This window comes from Tachypleus tridentatus, chromosome 13, assembly GCF_004210375.1.
Source record: "Tachypleus tridentatus isolate NWPU-2018 chromosome 13, ASM421037v1, whole genome shotgun sequence".
NCBI classification, from domain to species: domain Eukaryota; kingdom Metazoa; phylum Arthropoda; class Merostomata; order Xiphosura; family Limulidae; genus Tachypleus; species Tachypleus tridentatus.
Window position 1 is genome coordinate 85,735,548 of NC_134837.1, and position 24,275 is coordinate 85,759,822.

At 34.2% G+C, this 24,275-nt stretch overlaps 1 protein-coding gene across 1 annotated transcript in view; it reads right to left on the bottom strand.

Moving 5' to 3' along the window:
- LOC143236684 (uncharacterized) overlaps positions 1-23,057 on the bottom strand; it is a 43,234-nt gene extending 20,177 nt beyond the window's left edge. The window contains exons 1-5 of the mRNA XM_076475098.1: positions 20,635-23,057; positions 18,371-18,561; positions 4,374-4,446; positions 2,328-2,432; positions 1,487-1,542 (exon numbers count right to left, since the gene is read on the bottom strand). Coding sequence (XP_076331213.1) covers positions 1,487-1,542; positions 2,328-2,432; positions 4,374-4,446; positions 18,371-18,561; positions 20,635-22,459 — 2,250 coding nt within the window. The 5' untranslated portion in view covers positions 22,460-23,057. The remainder of the gene's footprint in view (positions 1-1,486; positions 1,543-2,327; positions 2,433-4,373; positions 4,447-18,370; positions 18,562-20,634) is intronic.
- Between the last annotated feature and the right edge of the window lie 1,218 nt (positions 23,058-24,275).

Consider the following 24,275-nt stretch of genomic DNA (forward strand, 5'->3'; position numbering starts at 1 on the left):
AGTATGAGAATAATGAAGGTCAGCAACACTTCTTAAGAAAGATGTTCTTGGTCAAATGATGGCTTGGAATTAACTTTTTCCATTAGTAATCATGTGCAGTTAGAGGTTACGATTATGAATAATTGTTTGGTATCTCAATTTTTAACAAGCTTCTGCAAAATATGACGAAGTTAGTCTTAAATCACACATATTGGCAAACCTTTTAAAGGCCTTCTAATGTAAAGAAACATCGGCTTCCAAGAACATTATAAAATCACAATGGACCAAGGGAGTTCTATCATCGGCTTCGCGGGTATGTGACCGAATGGAATATCTGTAATTCTGACTTATTTATTCATATTTTTCATGAAACAGGTGTTGGTTTTGAAGTGTGGCTGGAGAGTAGTAAACATCTGGTTGTAAGTCTTTATATCAACTTCAAACCTTTGTTTGTTACCTTGTCAAGGGTACCATGAGATATATCCAGCTTTATTACAATGGCTCTATTAATCAAAGCGTTGTTTCTACGTAGCCACAGCCTATATCTTACAGATAAGGACATTATACCAGTTTGTCTTGGTTTGTGATTTCAGATCCTGTTTCTATTCTAAATGCTCGCTGAAGAAAAAAAGGTTTCAAGATGTTCAGATAATCTGGATGGGTGATATAGGTGAATGGAAAGGTCTGACACATTTTCTGTAATGAGAGTCTTGAGGAAGGTTGTGCAGTTGGAATTAATGAACGGACAGATAATTGTGTTGAATAATGGGTCTTATAGAAAGATAAACAATTAACTCTGACAATTTTATTGGATAATGAGATAATAGGAAGGAATAAAATTGCGACTTTCAAAGGTCAAATTGTTTTTATAGATGAATAAAAGTATATGGGAAGCTAGATAATTGGAGTTCAGAAAGGTTATGCACTTTTATTGGTGGTCGGAAGTGTATAAGAAAGATAAACAAAACGTGTTTCTGAAATACCAGATAACTTTACTGGTAGTCCAAAGTGTATAGGAAGGAACATCAAAAAAAGGTTTTGGAAAATGATATAGATTTAGTTGTAGTCAAAGTAAATGGAAAAGACATCTGAAACAACAGAGATCTATACTGGTGGTGGAGAGCATATACAACGGCTGGATGAAGAAAACCCTAAAACAATGGTTTGCCATAAGGTGTTTAAAAACGTCAAAATCTAACATTTTAGTAGAACAAATGGGCGAGGGGGGATTGTGAAATGTAACAGTTTACGTGAAGATCAGGAACGTTGGCTGGATTATCACGAACGTAGAAAATGTCAACTAGTTTGAGTTGAGAGTGGAAGGGTAATGGACGATTTGGTAGTTTGTTAGAATGTTGAAGTTCATGAATTATTCATATAATTTTACTAAATAATAATACTATATGAAAACAGTTCATACAGATCTGCTGGTGGGTGAAAGTTTTACATAATTGTGAAGATTCTGATAAAGTAAAATAATATCTTGAAATGAATTTCTAACACTTACCTCTTTTTCATGATTAGCTTTCAAGGATCTTAATTCTTCCTGATGAGCGAGTACCACTGAAAAAAAAAAGACACAAAATTACTTCTTTTTTTTCACGCCCCCCCCCAGTGGCTTTTTGTCTGCGGACTTACAACGTTAAAACCGGGTTTCGATACCCAGTGAAAACAACACAGATAACTTCTTAGGTATATTTTGAACTAAAACTTTGTGCAAACCATTGAACAAGAGCATATACATAAAAATTCATGAAATACCACAAAAATCAAAATTATAGGATGAAAATAAAAGTTAATGTAATGCAAAAAATAATATAAGTGATTAAAAACTAAGTCGACAAAATCAAATTTTAACTTTATAGAAAAAGAATTTATGTGATTATAAACTAATCTGCAATAGACAAAATTTTTCAAAAATTCAAATTTGTAGCCGTATTTGATCATTTAAAATGTGAGAAATATTTTAGAGATTTATTTTTACTAGTATTGAACTAAGTTTGTAGGATCGGTGACTGCATTTACCGAAGTGATTAGGCTCAGCGTGGCCAGGTGCTTAGGGTACGCAACTCGTAATCCGAGGGTCGCGGGTTCGAATTCCCGTCACACCAAACATGCTTGCCCTTTCATCCGTAGGGGCGTTATAATGTGACGGCCAATCCCACTATTTGTTGGTTAATGAGTAGCCCAAGAGTTGGCGGTGGGTGATGATAACTAGCTGCCTTCCCTCTGTTCTTACTCTTCGGAATTAGGGACGGCTAGCGCAGATAGCCATCGTGCAGCTTTGCGCTAAATTCAAAACAAACCAAACCAACCTGGAGCGATGAAAGTGTATAAGTTAAACTTACACATCTCAATCTTTTCTTTATGGGCTTCTGTCAACGTGATTGTTAGTTCTTGTATTTCCTCTGCATTGCTCTTCTTAAGATGCTCCAGCTGTGTCTCGTAACAACCTGAAAGTTCATTACATTAATTCAAATTAATTATTTGTCATGAAACTCTATCAAATACAAACAGCAATAAGTAAAAAAAGGCGCTTTGATTGGCTATAAGCAGATAGTAAGATTAGCGATCACCACTTTTCTTCATAAACCTTAATTGTTTCTTTAATCAATTTCGTTAATTTGTTCATAGTAATTCAGCAAAAGGTGGGTTTAAGGTTAAGAATCCAGTTGTCTATCGTTGCTTTATGAATAATTATATTAAGATTTTGTCCACCTAGACCGTCCTTGAAAGGGCCACATAAGATAAAAGCTACAGAGTAATATCACTTGGTTAAAGCATGTCGCTCAAAATCAATGATATTTGTAGTTATATTTTGTAATTATGTCTTGCATCATTTATCGCGCAAACTAATATTATCCCTAAAAATTTTGTCATATCCATTTCCAGAGTAAGAAAATACTGCTTCTTTCTAAAATCTCGTTTGTTTGTTTTTTGTTTTTCATAGAAACAGTAATGTACTTTGCATTGTTTTGATCTTGTATGCTCTTAACAAGGTTTTGATGTTTTTACATATCCTTAGTCAAGATGGCCCGGCATGGCCAAGTGTGTTAAGGCGTTCGAGGGTCGCGGGTTCGAATCCCGGTCGCACCAAACATGCTCGCCCTTTCAGCCGGGGGGCGTTATAATGTGACGGTCAATCCCACTATTCGTTGGTAAAATAGTAGCCCAAGAGTTGGCGGTGGTTGGTGATAACTAGCTGCCTTTCCTCTAGTCTTACACTGCTAAATTAGGGACGGGTAGCGCAGATAGCCCTCGAGTAGCTTTGCGCGAAATTCAAAAACAACCAAACAAACCTTAGTCGGGTTTACAGACAAAATGCAGAAATGAAACAAATTACGAGCATATAAAAGAAATGTTACAATCACTCAAATATAAGGATATAGGACAAGCTACACAAACAAATTACTGGCAAAACTAATAAACTCAGAGCAGAGAAATGAATCAAAAATATTGTATGTAAGAAAGTATATTTTAGTTGCATATTTATAAAATATGGGGAAAGCAGGTGGGGTATTTAAAAAGATCATGAAAAGTTTTAAAATAAACACACTTGCTGCAGTCGTTTCGACTACAGATTTTGTAAGCTTGAAGTAAAACAAAACAAAACACCTTAAAATTAAGAAATGCCTACACGTCTTGATCTTACATATTTCAGATATGATCCTTTAAGTGTACAGTTTCCTACTTGAAAAGTAAATGCTATAACAAAAATAAACGCTAGTTATGGAATAGTTTAAATATGGCTTCACTCTTAACATTTTGCTTGGACTTTCTGGAATACACTTGATTTACACCTCGTTGATGGTTATTTTTTAAATTGATATTTTGTATCTACAGATTTATCAATCATTTTTACCTTTACACTTTGTATTTACAGATTGACCAGTCATAGTTGATTGGCCAAATTTTAAATTTACATTTTACAGCTAGAGATTGCCCATTCCTTGGTTGGCCAATTTTTTAAATGTGTATTTTTACACCTATACATTGACTGATCTAAAGGTTAAACTTACAGTTTAGTTAGTTTCTTTTAAATGTTTAGAACACAGATGTTCCTTGGGTTACTTTTACTTAACAGAACATTAATTTTTATCCTTATTCTTATAACAAATATTTTTGGGGCAACGGATAGCGATCTAAAGTCCTATAATTTACAGTCCAGACACATTAACTACTAGGTTACATTCAGCCCCTATCTTTTACATTTATTAACTAGTCAGCCATTGATTAGCCAACTTTTGTTATTGTAACAAATTCTTATCTATACAAATTCACCTAAAGTGTAATTTATTAAAAAACATAAGTATAAAAAATAATATACATACATAAAATTACTACGAACTTTTTTATTGTCAAGGTGATGATTGTTACACTTTATGTCTACTTACGAAGTTGGATTTCTATCTTGTGAAGGTCATCTTTAGTTTTCTTCAATTCTGTGACGATACGAGGATTGGCCAGCTGTAAATACACACAGAGACAAATTACTTAATACCATAGAATATGTAGTTAGTGTTTATGGTTTTCAATTATAATATTGTACAATCTGAGTAACTCGTCGGACAGGTTACATTAAATGAGGTTACATAAACACTATTTTAATTAAATAGTTAATTGTAAAGTTTTAAATGTCCCAGAAGTCTGGACCCATCGGGCAAATGGTCATTATATTTTTAAAGTTCAACAAGCACATTTTTAGTGTTAGTTGTACATATTTTAAAAAAGACAATACTCTGACAGCACAGTATACCAAGAACTGATATGTGTATGGCTGTTAATGGCATGCAATCTAAATAATAAATACATTTAAAATAAACTGTAATTTTTTCCTATGGTTCCATACTTCTAGGACACCATGTATATCTCTATATTCATTAGAGATCACAGTATACAATACTGATTTTGGATAGACAGTTTAAATAACAGTATGTTCCAAGTTTTCCTAAAATCTTTAGAAACATGTCTGTCAGAGTAAAAAAATTAATAACTATAAGTTTATTAGGTAACAAATAAATGATTACAACTTAATAGATACGTAAACCACAATGTAAACGTTTTTTGAACATTTCACTTAAATCTATACAAAGGGCAATCTGCACATTCCCCCCTTCATTTTAGATTCATAGACCAAAGAGGAAGGCAGCTGGTCAAGAGCACCAACTTGCAACTCTTGGATTACTCACTATCGTCTGACCTAATATTGTGATCTGACCCCAGATATTACAACGTTTCCATAACTTTAACGTGCAGGGTACATTTTTCCAGTAACGAGTAAAAAATAATCGAATCTACAGTCTCAAAACGCTAACCACTGAGTCACACATGGTCCCAAATAAAAGAAATTACGTATATACTTAAGAACCTGTAATTTTGTACGTATTTTGACCCCGTAAGCTCAATTTAAAATGAAAACATTATGCTGAAGTACGCTTTAAAGTAACTAAACAATTGTCTATATATATAGTAGGTAATAGATTTTCCTCGCTAAAGGGAAATTCAACGAAAGGATTAATCCTTTCCTGTGGTATATCGCACACTTTCAGTTATTCACACATAACTTCTGAAAGAGGACTAGTGGTTCTTTGTAAAAACAAGATATGTCATTACAAATAGTGAAAAATTCATGAAACTGTTTAAATTTTAATTTCAAAAAGATGACATTTTCTAATTAATTCTTCCGTCCACTTCAAGCCTTCAGCGACAAATCTGCATGCTTACAATAACTAGATGTTCGTTCAGTAGGTGTTGAAAGTTTCTAATACTCCAGGAGTTTCACTTATGGAACATATTTGTGTGCTTCTTTCGAAATGTTTTGAAATATTTTTTCTATGAATCGCTTTAAAAACTAAAAGTAATTGCCTATATTTTAAGGCACAAAAATTGATACATTTGTCTCGGAGGGAAATTACACAAACTAACTTCGTTCTCCTATAAACGGGCTCCCCAGTGGCACAGCAGCATGTCTGCGAATTCACACCGCCAAAAACTGGGTTTCGACACCCATGGTGGGCAGTGCACAGACAGCCCATTGTGTAGCCTTGTGCGTAATTCTAAACAAATCAAAGCCTCATATAAATGAAATTTATATGCGGCTTAGTACATGACGATATGCAGAAACGACCGTTTATCCAAACATTCCTATCACGACAACCATCACAAGGCTTGCATATCATATTACAGAAGAACATTTTATATTACCAGGTGACTATTAACCTATTAAAATTATCATTCATTGTCCGCAAATAGTCACTATCCACTATACGACAAGGAAATACCATTTCTTTCTGGACATCCTTCATACAATAAGTAATTCATTTTCAGACAACAATAAAGACAATATTTGGTTAAATGTTTGAAGATTAGGTAATATTAAATGGTTAGACTTACTTTTAAACGTAAATCAGCACTAATTGGGTTTAGCAACTTAGATTTCAAAAAATACAGGGTGTTCGGAAAGTCATTGTGCACTTATATATTTATTAACAGACAAAACTGCACAGTGACTTTCCGAACACCCTGTAGTATTTGGAGGCATTTTCAATTTAGAAAACGTTTTACTGCTAAATATTTAACCTTTAATTCTCTGGTAGGATTTGATACAAATAAATATAATCAATATATTTTACTACATCAAAATTAACATCCTGGCAATCAAAAACTCTTTAGGAACTTACACTGAAAATAAATTGTTCTTATAATACAGAACATCACAAACTACACGTTTCAAAACGTATATGTACCGAAGTTTAAAAGAAAATCTTACACTTACAGCAACATTTTTGAATAAAGTGATGCAGGTCCTATTATTGTAAGTCTTTTCAAACGACTTGAGGAAGTACGATTCATTTGTAGTTAAGCACAAAACTACACAGAGGGCTATCTGTGCTCTGTCCACTCCTTTACGTATGAGGAAAATATGACTTTACTGTGTCTATCATGTAAATAATGTGTGTAACAGTTTCTTGTGGATTTCGAAATATGGGGTTTAATTATTACAAAAAGGACATATTTTGTTGTTTTTTCCGTGATATATTCTATAACAACCTGTTCAAAACTTTATGAACTACGTTTTATTCTCGCCCATTCTTATTGAAAAAAAGTGACATCAGTAGATCTTTCGGTAAAAAAGTACTGATGTGTTAGTTGGCAGTAATATTTTAACCAACTCATTTAAAACCCTGTCGTTTAACAGAGCAATTAACACTGGGGTAAAAAAAAACCAACAACACACACAAGGTATCCGATGAAGAAAATACAAGACAATAATAGGAACCTGCATAAAAACTGGATATTATTGCCAATTATCTAATAAACTTGAACACATAATTTAACCATATTATACTGATTTGTTTATGTTAATAGTTTATATTTAAGGGTCATGTTCTTTTCAGAATGGCACAAATAAGCCATGCTTCAACGATCTGCTAAGGTAAATGAACTTTGCTTAATAGAAGCTACAATGCAATGGATAATTAAACTAGTTTTAAAAAATCTGTATTAACCGATGGATGAAAACACAATTAAAAAGTCAACATTGTATGAAGCAAGGTCACTCTACTCTGACCTCACTTTTGAAATAAGTCTGACGGTGCAAAGTGTGTAGAGAGGTATGGTTTAATTGCTTGATAATAAAATATATTTTATGTGTTCCTTAAATTCGTAAAGTTTAATTCAAATAAACTAACATATTTTAATGATACTTCATACAATAGTTTTATTATTTAAATCTTTCCTAATGGATGAATTTCCGAGAGAGGTTGTTTGTTATTAAGCAAAAAGCTACAGAAAGGTCCAATCTCTGCTCTGCCTACCACGAGTTTCGGAATCCGTTTTCAAGTACTATAAGTTTGGAAACATACCACTGCGCCACTAGAGAGCTCTGAGAGAGGAATCTAGCTTTTAACCATGCTGGTGGGGCTGACTCGAACTATGTATAATTGCTGCAAAAATGCACTTCGGGTTGTAGGTGCGCACAAAGAGTGACAGTCAGATCCCATTATTCGGTACCTAATATAACCAGGTTGTTAGGGTGCTCGACTCGTAATATGAGGGTCGCTGATTCGAATCCCCGTCACACCAAACATGCTCGCTCTTTCAACCTCGGGGGCGTTATAAAGTTTTGATCAATCTCACTACTCATTGGTAAAAGAGTAGCCCAAGAATTGACGGTGAGTGATGATGACTAGCTGCCTTCTCTCTAGTCTTACACTGCTAAACTAGAGACGGCTAGCGCAGATAGCCCTCGTGTAGCTTTGCGCGAAAATTCAAAACAAACCAAACCTTTAATTACTCCGGACAACAAAATCATTACTATTGGAGAAAACTCGAGTGATTCGAGATAAGTTGATGGTGCTGATTTTTAAAAAAATGCATTCAGAAATTCTTCATCCCTTCTAAAATCTGAGTTATAAATCTTAATAATTTAACAGCATTGGGTGGATTGTCCTGCAATCAACTCATTACAACAGATATATGGTGTGAAATTAAGTTTAGTTGGACAGTTTAACAGGTAAAAAAATATAGCATTTGATACTTCAAACACTATCTGTGTTATATTGATGAAAAATTCCAAATATATTGTTATTATGTACTGTTTGTTCTCGAATCTTTAAATAATTGTAGCAAATTACAGGACTTTTGCTTCATTCCCACACTCATCTGCTCCGCCTCACGTGCTCACTTTGTTAGAACATTCTAGAAGTTCTTCGACAGAGCATAAAAAGGGCAGAGTCAAACGCCTCTCTTTCTCAATTGCTTCTTACTCACTCAGTTGGTCACTTCGCCTGACTCTGTGCACAATTAAAACAAAGTTCGATCTTCTTCCTCGCATTATACACGCGGCATAATAAGATTTTGGATACTTTTGTTTCTTAAAATATTTTAAACTCTAGTTCTGTGAACATTTTTTTATATTTTTTAAGAAATCGTTTGAAATGTTTACTGCCTGCAGTTCAGGTAAAGACAGAAAGTGTAAAAATTAACCAAACAATTTCTACTACATTTATGGAAAATATATTACAGTTTCAAGAAGGTAATTTACTACCACTATTTTAGATGTAAAATTGGAGATCAAGGAAAACACTGAGCTCCACATGTGTGTTGTACAGTTTGCACATTTGGCTTTACACAGGACTGAAAAAGAAAAGATTAAATGTACCACTTGCACTTCCCATGATATGGTAAGAACCCAAAGATAATCTAACTGACTGTTATTTTTGCATGATTAATGTTTTTGGATATTCAGGCAAAACTAAGCAATACATAAAATATTCAGATATTGCATCTGCAATGAAAAACAGTACCTCATAGACACGGTATTATAGTGCCACGGCCACCAGTGAATTGTGAAAACTTGAGATATATTCTGAGAAGAAGACAATGAATCACTTCACCTAGTAATTCTATTTTTGTATTAATTCAATAGAAACTACCTCATCTGATCACACAAAAAGAAAAATGATATGATTCATGACTTGTCTCTGTCAAAGCAGCATGGAAAACTTCTTGACTCTCGTTTATAGCATTAGAATTTATTAATTCCAGGAACAAAAGTCACAATAAAAGACTTGCTTCTCACTACAACATGCAAGATACTTTGTGTATGTGTACAAATGTTGATGCACTAATGGAAGAATTAACTACCGAATATCATCCTCAAGAATGGAGATGTTTTATCAACTCATATAAAGTTAGTCTGAAAGCTGTACTTTTACACGATGGGAACACTAAGCAGTTAATTCCTGTTGCTCATTCTGTGAACATGAAAAAAAAAACTTATCAAATAATACAGATGAGCATAATGAGTGCTTTCACCAAGGTATTTCTACAATAGATCAGCAATATTATGGACGATACAATATTGCGATGATGGAAGATAATTTTGGTTCTTACAGTGGGAAACTAAAAACATATAAAAAAGGTGCAAAAAGTCAAGCAGGTATTTTCTAACAAAATAAAATATTATGATGAAAGTTTTGAATGTAGACTGAATGTATTTTCAGTGTATAATCTTATTATATAAATTGACTTTTAAACTGGTATTGCTATTATGTTGTTTTTGAACATTTGTAAACGCTATTATCAGTTAGTAAATAAAGTTATTGAAGAAAAAGTTATTTTCTTACATAAAAGGTATGTAAGAACATTTTGAACAAATCTACCACAACTCAAAAACAAGAGGTGATCAGTAACCTTCGACATAAGTTGTAGAATCAGTATCTTCAAAGTATTTAAAAACAGTTGTATTTTTTTCTATTTGCAGATAATTTTATTTATTTGTTTATTTTTTGTTGCCCAGTGTTATAGTTACCGCACGGAAAGGATTTATTCGTTTCAGTTGTAACAAATGTCTGACAATGACCAATTTAGGCTTAACATTAGATATATTTAGTAAATCCGGATGGGTATTGGTTGTTACTTATAAACTATATTGTAGATGAGCTCTGTATAGTACAGAGTTCATCTGCTATACTATAATTAGACACTAAAACATAGTTGGGAACCATATTGATTATAAATAAACTAGAGATGCAGTACTTATAAACTTCATTACATATAAAACATCTTCATCAGTATAAACATAATATTAACCTGAAGGCTATACATAGTCAGAGCAGTGCTAGTATTTATAATTAATGCTTATGTGTGTGCGGGTTATTTACCCAGAATAAGGACACCCTGGGGTTGTTTAGCTCAGCCACTCTAACCTACATTTATAACATGTCCTATGTGGTATCTCAAGCACCACCTCTCACCTCCTTAATGTTTATAAAAGACTATCGCAATTCCTTATTTATGTAAAAGAAATAAGTAAATCCCAGGCGTTAATAAAGTTAACAATATTTATAAAGCCATATAACTAAGATATGTCTTTTTGAATAAAAACGATAAAATAAATACTATTTAGAAAATTGCGCATTAAACATTTATAAAACCACTAGAAATACGTAATAAAAATGCATATTAGTCGTGAAGTCCGGGAAGTTTTCCTCATTGGAATCTTAGAATGAAAACATGCCAAATTTAATAAATTTACATCTTCTATGGGATATGAAGGCATATGGTTAGAAACAAACTGAACTTCGTATTCTACATTACAGTTGAGATTCATAACTCGTTTATGGTGATTTTTAAATCAACTTAAAACTGTTGAGATTCATAGTCTGTATAAATGTTTCTGAATCCAATATATTATGCGTTATCAATTTTATTTCACAGTACTGAGCTTTCCAACAACAGCTTAAATCTTTATCCTGCTTATGTCATCACACGGTCATTTAGCAACAGCGTTACCTTCCCCCGGCACTGCGGGTTCGCATCCCGGTCGCACCAAACATGTTCGCCCTCCCAACCGTGGGAGCGTTATAATGTACGGTCAATCCCACTATTCGTTGGTAAAAGAGTAGCCCATGAGTTGCCGGTGGGTGGTGATGACTAGCTGCCTTTCCTCTAGTTTTACGCTGCAAAATTAGGAACGGCTAGAACAGATAGCCCTCGTGTAGCTTTGCGCGAAATTCAAAACAAACCAAACCCCACAGTGAAAACCTACAACCAATTCTCGTGATACTCTAATCGAATAGTGAAATTTAACCGCCACTTTTATAACTCACCTTCAACCTCAAAATAGAGTGCGATTTTGAGGTAACAGGATGTGAAAAACACACCATTAAATCAACAGTACAGTATGCCACCCGCTGAACCATGCTCGATCCAAGTGTAATTTACATGAAAATATTCATAATATATTTATTATTGAAATTTGTTTTTCCTGTTGTTTGTTTGCAGCCCATTTTTTGGATTAACTAAAACTGATATTAATCTTTACCCTAAAGACTTCATTAGAGAATCTTCATTCGTCGATAGTTTGTACATAAACATAATTAACTTTCCAAACACCTTAGAAATATCAACAACTAAAAACACCTGAAACTTTCAAGCTCTTGTTTTTCGTTTTAGCTGGAATAAGGCATCAAACAAAATGAGCCACAAATAACTGATATCAAGTTAGTCGCTTAGGCCGTTAGAATACTATCTTCTTTAACCTTAAATGTCTTGATTATAACTTATACTGACCTCACGACACATACAAAATGAGATGTGGGTGACACGGACGTAGAGGTACTAGCCTAGCTAACGGCTTGGATTGTATACTTCCTTGTTAAGAAGTTGAAAAACGTCTTCATTAAATTCAAGTCACGGAAAAACACAACTTTTGAAACATAACTTAAAGAAGCATTCTTCATATATGCCTTAAGAGCTTTGTACTCATCCGATATCAGTCTTAAATAATAAAAAAATAAATGAATTTTAAGAGTTTTTTTTTTGTTTACTTTCGAAGTTGAAGCTCAAGGTGTACTCGGCCAAACAATATTTACTTGATATGAAACGTTATTTTGTTTTCATGAAACGGGAACTTTAACGATTTTAATTGTTTTTTGAATTTTGCACAGACAGAGCTACTCGAAGGCTACCTGCACTAGTCATTCGTAAATTAGCAGTTTTAGGCTAGAGGGAAGGCAGCTAGCTCGTCAATACCATCTATCGCTAACTCTTGAACTACTCTTTTAGTAACGAATAGTAGAACTGAGTTTACCATTATAACGCTCTTACAGCTGAGAGGGCGAGCATATTCAGTAACAGAGATTCGAACCAGTGACTCTCAGATTGTGATTTGAGTGTTCCAACTACCAGGCCATGCCAGGCCTATAACGGTTTTAAAAAACACATTGTTTAACAATGGTTTTATGTTAATAATTTAACTTAATTATTGGTTATAAATCAGATGCAATACCTACGCATAAGTAAACAGTCTTTTTCTTTTTTTCTTTAGTGACTTCAATTAGCATTTTAAAAATAAAAGGTCGTTTTTCCTAGTACTGAAGGCACCAGTGAACTAAATAATTGAAAGTGTGACTGTATTAGATACTCTTCAAAATCAACGATTTATATTACTCATTTGGAATACGTATAAAATATTTTCTCTAAGTGACTCTATATGTTTCATTAAGTCTCCCACGGTAAGCTTACACACTTACAACAGGTTCGATTCCGTATAGTAGGCAGAGTGTAAATGACTTGTTTATAGTTTTCCGCTCAAGCACTGTTTTATGTAACTTGGCAAAACTTCATTAATTATTTTGTTCGATATACCGTTAGATATTCCAAACATACATTATATAAACTAATTATCTAATATATGTTTTTAACAGTCTATCAACTCCTGTTTAATATTTTTCTAAACAAAGCAAGCAAATGTGATATAATAATATCCAGCATATTCACTTTTCGTTTTTATGCTCAATAACTATAATGAATGTTATAAGAAATGTTTTTTTAGTTCATGCTAAATAACAATTGTTGAGAAGGTAAAAGATTGAGCAGCGAATTTTAGACGCTTGTTACTTGATTTTGCATGATACAAATGTAACCTTTAATTTCTGAATTTAAATAAAATTTCAAAAAACATCGTTGCAAATGGGTTTGATAAGCGTAACCGAATATTCGTCCTTTCTTATTGCGGTATTCTTGCTGTGAATACACTCTAATACACTGATAATTATATATAAATACGTATACATGGAGGACATGTTCGGTCAAATTGACCTACAGTTATTATTATTATTCTTACTTATGATTAAGAAATATAATGATGCGTAAATATAATTGTCTACAATGTATACTTAAGAAGTTAGCATTGCCTGTAGTCTATCTTTTCTAGGCGGTTAATACTTTATCCTTCAACTGTAAAGTTTAACAGGGATTCCAAGGTTCAAATGCAAACCAAGGGTCCGTAAACAGCGAGCAAAACTGGTCACTCAAGCGTGCTATATCGTTTCACGCACGACATCATTATACATGCACTTTTTGAAACAGCCCCTTTGAGCCGAAAGAAGAAGTTAAGTAACCTACACGAAATCCAGATCATATATTCAAAACAATCAAAAATAGTTTATTGAAAACTTTTTCCATAAGAAGTGTTAACCACACATTTTAAAACAAATTTGTTACGCGTATTTCTTTCTCCATAATAGGTTTCCGCATATTACTTACACTATACTGAAAAACATAATCTGGGTAATTTTTTCCACTTATATTTCCATTACGTTTATCTTCGTATTTGCACTTTAGAGAAACTCCATAGTTTTATGAGGGAACGCAATAATTTAACGAGGAGACGATGTTGTTTTATGTGAAAGGGAGGGGAAGACGTGTAAATTTTGGTCAACCACAAGTACGCAATCTTTTGGTTCTTTTAGATTAAATAAACATGAATTCTGTAAAAATTATGGCTATAAAAGGAGGGAAATTATTAGATACGAACTAACAACAGGGTCTTGACGACAGTTGATTATCAAAAATAAAAACAATATTGATGTTTCAACATAATAACAAGAATACTGTTCTTTTTGTTGTTGTTAAGCCTAAAGCTACACAAAGGGTATCTGTGCTCTGTCCACCACGAGTATCGAAACCCAGTTTCTGTCAGTAAAAGTCCGCAGACACACGGTGGGCCACTGGAGGGACCGGTCCTTTTCAGCAGTACAGTAACTGCTGTGTGTTTTTTATTGAACTCCTTTACAGGTAATTATTAACTGGAGTGATTTGTTCACCTGCCTATCAAACGAAACAAAAAAAAACAAACTTTTCTAATAATTAATTATGCCGTTTCACTAAAATAGGGACTAAAGAAAGTAAAGTGAAAGGTTTTTGTCTTTACTTAGTGGATACTCTGAAACGCATGTTCATTTACAAACTTAAACAAGTATTCTTTTATTTTTAGTTGGGGTCAAAGAGCATCAGCAAACATGATGGTGGTTTGTCACGAACTCATCTAGCTAGACAAGACCATAATATGTTTGGTAGCGAGTGAATTTTCCACCTGTTGAGAACTGAGAACTCTGGATGAGACAAGATATAAGATTACACATAATTTATGCTGCGAGAATTTAAAGCCTAGATAATTTTCTACTTTTTACCCCAGTAAGTTTCTATATTGATGAAAATATACTTATTATATAAAAAAAGAAAAGTCACTGACTGCCAGAAATATTTCTCCAGCAGTGAAAATAATCGCTTTCAAACCTACAGTATATTAAGAGATTAAATGAAGAAACAACCTGTACAAAAAATTAAGCTGTTAATTTCTAAACTTGTCCTATTTCCCCGAAATTACAAAATACCAAATGTGTTTACTTGTTTTGAAATTTCGCGCAAAGCTACACGAGGGCTATTGGCACTAACCGTCCCTAATTTAGCAGTATAAGACTAGAGGGAAGGCAGCTAGTCATCACTACCCACCGCCAACTCTTGGGCTACTCTTTTACCAACGAATAGTGGGATTGAACATCACATTATAACGCTTCCACGGCTGAAATGGTGAGCATGTTAGGAGCGACTGGGATTTGAACCCGCAATCCTCAGATTAGGAGTCGAACGCTTTAACCCACTTGGACATGCCCAGCCTACGAAATGTGAATAAGTGGGTTGTAATATTGCTCACAGCATAAAAGTTACACTTTTTTTAAGGTCACTTCACCACGTCCGGTTTTCGTTTGTTTTGCTTTTGGTAGACCTTATTACGTGATAATGTACGTTGGTTGTTTTAATTACAACGGAAAAAAAAAGGAATACGATTGAAATTGCACTTTAAACGCTAACCCAGCTGGTATTAGTCTTTAAATATTATAAGTTAGGCTAGCTTTGTGTGCTCCAGTATCTTAGCGGTAAACTTCAGTGGTTTATTGTACTAAAAATCATGGTTCAATACCAGATGGTCTATTGTGCAGCTTTGCGCTTAAATAAACACAACTTAGGTATAAAGTAAATGTATTTGAAGAAGTTACTCGTGGTTTATGTTGAAACCTGATAATTTCAAGAATTACCCTTTATAAAACGAAATAATTTACTTGCACGAATTAGGTATAACCTAATCACTTATACATGGTAATCCTACACATTTAACAACATCATATTATATAATTTCCTTCAACAAGCTAAAACTTATTAATCGATCATTTAACCTAATACCATGATTTGTTAAAACCATTGTGTGCCCATCAAAACGTCTTACAAATAGATACTCATATTAAAGTCACGTTTTGTTTTTTACTAATCACAAGGAATATATGAAAACAATACAAATAAATATGTGTAATAAATTACTTTCCCATATTTGGTGTCATTTTTTATTAACATATCTCTCTAACAATTTTCATTAGAACAAGAACGAGAAAAAAAAATAGAGGCTTTCTATTTGGCCTTGGCCCAAATAACTTAGCTACTTTCAGAGTCTTTTTTGTATTTTTAAAGGAAACCTCATCCATTTAAAAGCAGTTCAGTCAAGTTAGTATTACTTAACCTGTGATAATGGAAACTCATACTGTTCAGTACTAAATTTGTAGAAGCTCATAACTTGAGCTTGTTTGTCCAATATAAATGTACAGATTTCGAGATAATATCATATATTTTCTGTGTTTGTTTTTCATGCAGTACAATTCACAAATTTATTTTGAAACACAATCACGAGCAACAGTATGTTTAACAACGACAGGGTGTGTGTGTTTTCTTAGAGCAAAGCCACATCGTGCTACGTGCTGAACCCACCGAGGAGAATCGAACTTCCGATTTTATTGTTGTAAATCTGTAGACTTACAGCTGTACTAGCGGGGACAACATTAAACTCTGTAACATTAATGTTTTAAAGTCTGAAATGTGGGAGGTAACGTGTTAAAACTTACCACGACCTCGTAGATAGCGCTTTAATTGTACACGTGTATTATGTTAAATATTTTACTCTACTATACGAAGTGTCCAGTACTTTTAACAGGTTAGTATTGTATAATAAGAAAATTAAAAGCCTACTGTTACACCGATAACGATCAGTTTTTACTTTAAACTATGCCCTAAATCAAAGAATTCAGTTGAAACAAAGACAGTTTTGAAAGATGTCTATTTTCAGTGGAAAATGATAAAAGTAATCCAACAGATATTTTTACTACTTGATTGATAATTAATTAATTCCAGACATTAACTTATAATTATATAGTGTAACAGTATATTTATTTTCCCCCAGCTGGTGTTTTAGTATCTTCATTACCTCAAGCTGTATCATAGATGCTGGGTAAACACATACTGTTTACGTTATTTTTGTATAGAAGGTTTTGGTGTGTTTAAGCTATGAAACGTTTAGCAAAATCACGAACTGTTCGGAAGATCTATAACTTTTAACAAAATCACAGAGTGTTAAGGTGTGTTTGTTTTCTTATAGCAAAGTCGCATCAAGCAACCTGCTAAGCCCACCGAGGAGAATCGAACGTCTGATTTTAGCGTTTTAGATCTGTAGACTTACCGCTGCACTAGCGGGGGACCAGAGTGTTAGGAGGCTGTACGTGTGAGGTGGATATCTAGTTCATACATCTTGTTACACTGTTCTCTTACGAAAATGAAATATTTTTTGTTTGTTCAGAATTAAGCACAAGGCTATACGGTGAGCTTCCTGTGCTCTGCCCATCACGAGTATCGAAACCCGGTTTTTAGCGGTGTGAGTTCACAGACATGCAACTGTGCCACTAGGGGCCAAAATATGTTTTATACATATTTATATTTTTGTTAGGTGCAGACGTAATATATAAAAACGATATATAACAATATTTTTAGTTGTTATTATAAATTTAAGTAAGATATATTAAACTCATAAGTAAATGTGTTTCAGATTTAGAAGTTAACAAATAAAACTGAGGTTTATTATATAAATTAAAAATATTAAAACCAATTATAAAAATACAAACAGAAGTTAACTAATTATCTTTGTTTACATAATTATAAGAACATTAATATTACAAAGCAAAATTGGCGAATTAAATTTGTTTCGTCTATTATTTTTGCTTTTCAAAATTTAAAACATCATAAAATGTATTTTAACTTTAAATGTTTTAATAAACTATATATTAGTTAAAAGTTAAACACAACATTCTAATTTCCATCAAGTGCACATAACATTTGTTACAGATATATTGCAATTTTTGTTGCCAGTCCCATAATTGTAGTCTGTATCCAGCAAAGTTTTTAATACATAATTCTTAAACGTCATCCACTCATACAATCACTGTTAGAATAATTTTGTATGAATTTTAATATTGTTTAAACATATATTTCATCCTATAAAAGTGCCAAGTATATATTTTTGTACAAAATCCACTCTTTTCCACCACAATAAAGTACTATTATATACTTACGTAACTGCTTTTATAATTGCTTTATTTTTTAACCATTTTAATAGTTAATACATGTATAAACCGGAAAAAAATACATTATTTAAATAAATACCTTCAATGATAACAACATAGTTGATCTAGATGTTGGAAATAATCAATGAAAAAATACATACCTCTTCAGTCAAGTATTTGACGATCACACAGAAGGAGTCGAAACCTAAGATTGCGTGCTTGAGTTGCATCTTCAGCAAATTTAGCTCCTTGGTTCGAGTCTCACATAAAGCTCCAAGTCGCTGGATTTCTTGGACGTACTCCTGATTCTTCCTGTGATCTGTCGTCTGTCGTCCTTTCTCTACAGAAGTCTCTGGACGGTGAGAAAATTTCTTTATAAACAAACTTAACAGGACTACAGAAGCGGTACCCAAAACAACGACGATTTTAAATTTGGTACCAGACAAGAACATACGCCACCAGTCAACTAAATCCATCTTCCCATCACGTAACATAACTCAAGGATTATTATCTTGTGAGAAACGGAAATTAGTCCAGTCTCACTTTAATTCTCTCACAGTCACAAAAGTCAGGGTAATGAAAAGACTATCTTCATAGTTTCCTTTATCAATAAAGTTAAAACAAAACAATGGGTTGAAAGAATTATTTTATTTTGTCCTGTGAAAAGTCATGCTATCACATGCAGATTTAACGGTCAAAACTACGAATACCACTAAGCCTATTTTACTTATGTACAAAGTGCTATGAACCTTTCTGTTTGAAGGCTTTCGTAAATTTTCATTTCATTTCAGTGTAAGGACCAGAAAAATAATGACAAATCAAAAGGAAAAGTATCAACAGCTCTCACATCTGGATAGTTACATCGTCATCGCTGAAAGAAAAGAACTATCAAAATGAGTTATTTATTGTAACAAACATAGTTTACATAGAATACAGTTTTTCGGAAGACGAAAACTGTAAATATAACAACAACAACAAAACAAACAAATAACGACGAGTTGCTCTGGTTACAATCTAGCAAGTTAAATGAAAAAAACAATAACAAAGAACATCTTTTGGAAACAAGTCACGCCACAGACAAAACAACCTTGAAATTATAACTAACTTTCACAATATTTCGAAACATTGCCGTGAAAACTCTAACAATGCTCTACTCTATAGGTAAGTTACTGTGCTAAAACCGGAAGGACGTGTTTTTTTAACTTCGAGAACTTCAAATAAACACACGTCCGTATTCCTGGTTCTGCTCATAGAGACTCACGATTCTTGAGGTGAGACTGTGTAGTTTCATCCCACACGACCTACTATTAATCATATAGCTCTACTTAAGGAAAGAATTTCGAACGAACCTACGAATGAAGATACTAAGTGTAATAATGCCCATCTTCGAGGCAGAAGACTGAATGGAAAGAAAGTCTTATATAAATGTCGTATTGCAACAACAACCTTCTAGCATTCTTTCTCTTTAAGAATATTTAACGGACACTTAAAGCCTACTGAACTAGCCTCTTGTTTGACCAAATATGACCACTTACCGTAGCCTCTCAATCATTCGTTCAGATGGTACGTATTAGGTAAAGACATAAGACATGAAATTTCGTGATCATAATCAAACCTGTTCTTTGTAATCGTGACACCAGTGCACCAGGTGTTTTAAACGTTTAAACCTGGTGTAATAATCACACAGATTAGAACGAGCTTTTCTAACTATCTGAAAAAATTAATAAACTTAATAGCAAACACTACGGGATTCTCTAAAACAATATGCTGATTTTGTTTTATAATAGATTATTTCAATCATTTTCTTCCCACATAAAATCTATTAGATTGTTTGTTTTGGAATTTCACACAAAGCTACACGAGGGCTATCGGTGCTAGCCATCCCTAATTTAGCAGTGTAAGACTAGAGGGAAGGCAGCTAGTCATCACCACCCACCGCCAACTCTTGGGCTACTCTTTTACCAACGAATAGTGAGATTGACCGTCACATTATAACGCCCTCACGACTGGGATGGCGAGCATGTTTAGCGCGACTCGGATGCGAACCCGCGACCCTCAGATTACGAGCGCATGCCTTTACGCGCTCGGCCATGCCAGGCCGAAATGTATTAGCAAAAAAAAACTGTTTCTTTTTCAGTATTTCTGAAATAGTTTTGCTCAACTGATAAAGTATATTTTTTCATATAAAGAAGAAACAATGATTCAGTATTTATCAATATTTCCCAGGGTATAAAGAAGAAACAACGACTCAGTATTTATCAATATTTCCCAGAGCTAATTTATATATCAAACTACTTACGATAAAGCAATTTAAATAAGAAAATTAGATTATTTGACCTTTTTTATCTCTTTCTTTTTGCATTTATCAAATAGCATTGAACAAGTAATATTATCAGTCAGAAAGTGATATAAATGGATTTCTTACTTTCACGAGTAAGCAGGAACTTCTCATTTTGTTGTATCCATTGCAACATTAATTTCTCGAGCTGAGAAAACGTAACATTGCTAACATCAGAAAACTGTTTGGCTAGCTGTGTAGAGATGAAATGTTGATCTAGGTTTGTGCTTATCAAACTTGGTTTAAAAGATTCATCTATTTTTCTTTCTAAGAGCACTTTATCCTGATGATAGCAGCCAGACGAGATATTTTGTTTAACACCATTTTCCTCATGGAATAAAGATGACGAAGTGTTTAGAAAATCTGATGATATTATGGAAGCGAGCTTTTCTGGAGAAGTACCGTATTTTGTTGTCGTGTCTGAGTCAGAGTAAGCCACAATGTCTGGTTTTGTATGACGATCATGTTTGTTTGTTTGAGAATCCAATCCCAACAGTTCATCACTCGTTTCTTTATTTTCCTGGAATATGTTTGAATCATCTTCTAATCTAGTAGTATCCTGCTTACCTAAATATTTATTTGGACAGATAAGTTGTACCTTTTTGTCGGATTCAAGATTAGAGAAATGCAGATTTGTTTGAGGTTTATTTAGTAAACTGTAAGACACCTCTTCGGTGTTTTTATTTCTTCTTGTTTCGGAGTTACGATAGGGGTCCATAGAAGGACATTGGCACACTTTTCTTCCTTTTGTGGTTACATCTGATGGATTATTTTCATGTTTATTTGTAAACGTCTGAAACTCTTCATTATTTTTGTCTCTTTCTCGTTCTTGTGGTTCCTGGTTGTATTCGTTGATTGCGACATCGTTGATCACAACTGAACAGGAACTCCTGCATGACTTTGAATCTTCAAGAAATTCATCCGCAAAACGTACGTAGTGTGTATTTCGCGTGTTTTTATTCATTTTCAATGCTGAGGGTTTACCCAGTGGCATTAGAATGCGATCTGGCTCTTTATCTAGTGACGAAACACCTACCTTCTCTTTGCTGCCTGTTTCCGAAGACGCAGATTTATTGGATTCATTTCTTAATCTCTGGTGGCAGTTTTCTTTATTCAGTAACGTAGAAGACCACGAATGAGGCTTTTCCAATTTTAAGGGAACTAACTGTTTCGTGCTATCATAGACACGTGGGCATGTCGATACTAAAATATCAGCACTATCACTAGATTGCTCTGTCTTCTTTCTTGTATCATCCTTATCTTTTCTGAGCATGTCTAAACTCTGAGTTTTAGCGAGTGTTTCTTCTTCAAACTCTCTGTAATTCTTCGGGTCACAAGTACTATCACTGAAATAATCCTTCAACTTTACCAGACCACCGATCGCATACTTAACTTTCTTATGGTCGGGATCCACCGTCATAATCATGTCTCCAGGATCAGAAGTAACCGATACTGTAGACCTTCTTTTCAAGTTATCCAAATGTTTCATCTGAGAAATGATGTTAGGACTCGTGCCACGAGGAAGTGTAGCTGCTTTCTGTTGGACGCGGTTTGAGTTAATTGTTGTTGCTAATTTTCCACACGTGGATTCATCTTTCGTTACCGCTAAGTCTCTCTCAGGAAAAGTCGATATGACCACATCAGAGTAGTGGCCATTTTTTGTTAGCTCGCTTTTGCGGTACGTTTCTTCTTTAAGCTTTGAATCAGTCTCCGAGGGTGTCTGTTTCTTTTCTGTTAGTTTAAAAATCTGCAGGAATCCTCCTCTCTTTGGTTTCTTATTCTTATTCTGATCTCCAGATTCAGGTGTAATTGTGAATCCCAATGATTGTGGATTACGATCCAGCTCAATCGACAGACTAGGCTGATCACGCCGAGGAAAGCCATCAAGATGACGGCTCCATTTAACCTTCATGTTCCTTAAGTGTAAAACAAAAAGGGACCTGCAGGCTATATATACACAGATGCTCGACAGACGAGAATTCCTGATGTGTCTTCACGGAATAAAGAACAACAATGATAAAAGTTATAATAAATATTAAAAGTAGAACTAGATTCTTCCATTGTCAGATAAATCAGATACTCATCTGACATTCAAGTTACTCACACCGCGTTTACAACCAATGCCTCGCTGCTCCTGTGTTGAAAGTAGCGAGCAATGCTCACACGATATCTCAAATTTAGACTGCAAGAAATTTTAGACTACTAACAACTTTCTTCTATAACACTTCCATTCACACTCGTATACACAAGCAGAGAGATGAACTATCAGATCAAGAACCACGCGAGTCCCGGAACTTGACACTGTACGTGTCCACATTGTTGTTCATGACAGACTCCAGTATACAATAATTGACCATTGACAACTTACAGGATAGTAGGGTTTGATGTTGTATAACATGTCACATCGATGGTGAAGCTAACGAAGGCTTTCCTAATATTGTAAATACATTCTGTAGCCTAACCTCGTCGCTAGTGGTTTGTGTGTATGTGTCGGGGAGAAACGGTCTACTGGTACAGCGGCCTGGGTTTTGTAAACGTCACATAACACAGCGAATGACGTTGAACACTACAAACCAGTTTTTAACTGAAGTTCAAACATTTGAACTATGTCTTTTTTATTTCATTTTCATATTATGTATGATACTGTGTTATTATTCAATGAACCTATTCTTTATTATTAATAATTTTTATTTTATTTTATGAATTGTTGTTCGATTTTAAATGTAACTTTAGTTGTTTTTTTCGTTCGCTAACCAGAATATTAATGTTAACTACTTTCGATTTCTTTAAAGTGGAACAAAACAAAAGTAATACAAATTTCACGATATTTATTAAGTAATATATTTTACTGTTACCGTTTCTAAGCTGTAGGCTTGTATTTTTCTTAGAACTTTGAACCTCGGGGTTGGCTATCCGGGTTAGAATTCGTGCGATGTCATAAAATATTGGCCCGGCATGGCCTAGCGCGTAAGGCGTGCGACTCGTAATCCGAGGGTCGCGGGTTCGCGCCCGCGTCGCGCTAAACATGCTCACCCTCCCAGCCGTGGGGGTGTATAATGTGACGGTCAATCCCACTATTCGTTGGTAAAGAGTAGCCCAAGAGTTGGCGGTGGGTGGTGATGACTAGCTGCCTTCCCTCTAGTCTTACACTGCTAAATTAGGGACGGCTAGCACAGATAGCCCTCGAGTAGCTTTGTGCGAAACAAACAAACAAACAAACAAAGTCATAAAATATTCCCCGCACTTTAAGTTGTGAATGCATTTTAAAAATAATACTTATTTGCTCAGCATAGATGATGGGTAGTAGATGCTGTTAAATGGCTGCCTACCCTCTGGTCAGTAGCTCAGAATTAGGCATGGCGTCAAATAAACTTAGTAGCTTTTCCATAATTACAAAAATACAAATATGTATAATTTCTAGGTGACAACTAAATCTGATACCAATAATCACTTTGTCTGACTTTGCAAACATTTCTAGAAGTAGCTGAGACACCAACAATATCTGAACAGGAAACAGTTTCCCAACAATAAACAACAGGAGCCCTCCTTAATGATTCAATGATAAGACCGAGGGCTTATAACGCCCAAAATCTGGTTTCGATACCCACAGTTGGCAGAGCACGTATAGGTTTTGTGTAGCACCGTGCTTAACAACAACATCAGCAGGACGTTTAACGTATTTTGTCTCTGAAAGCAAAAAAATATTTCATGATTAAGTAAAAACTACG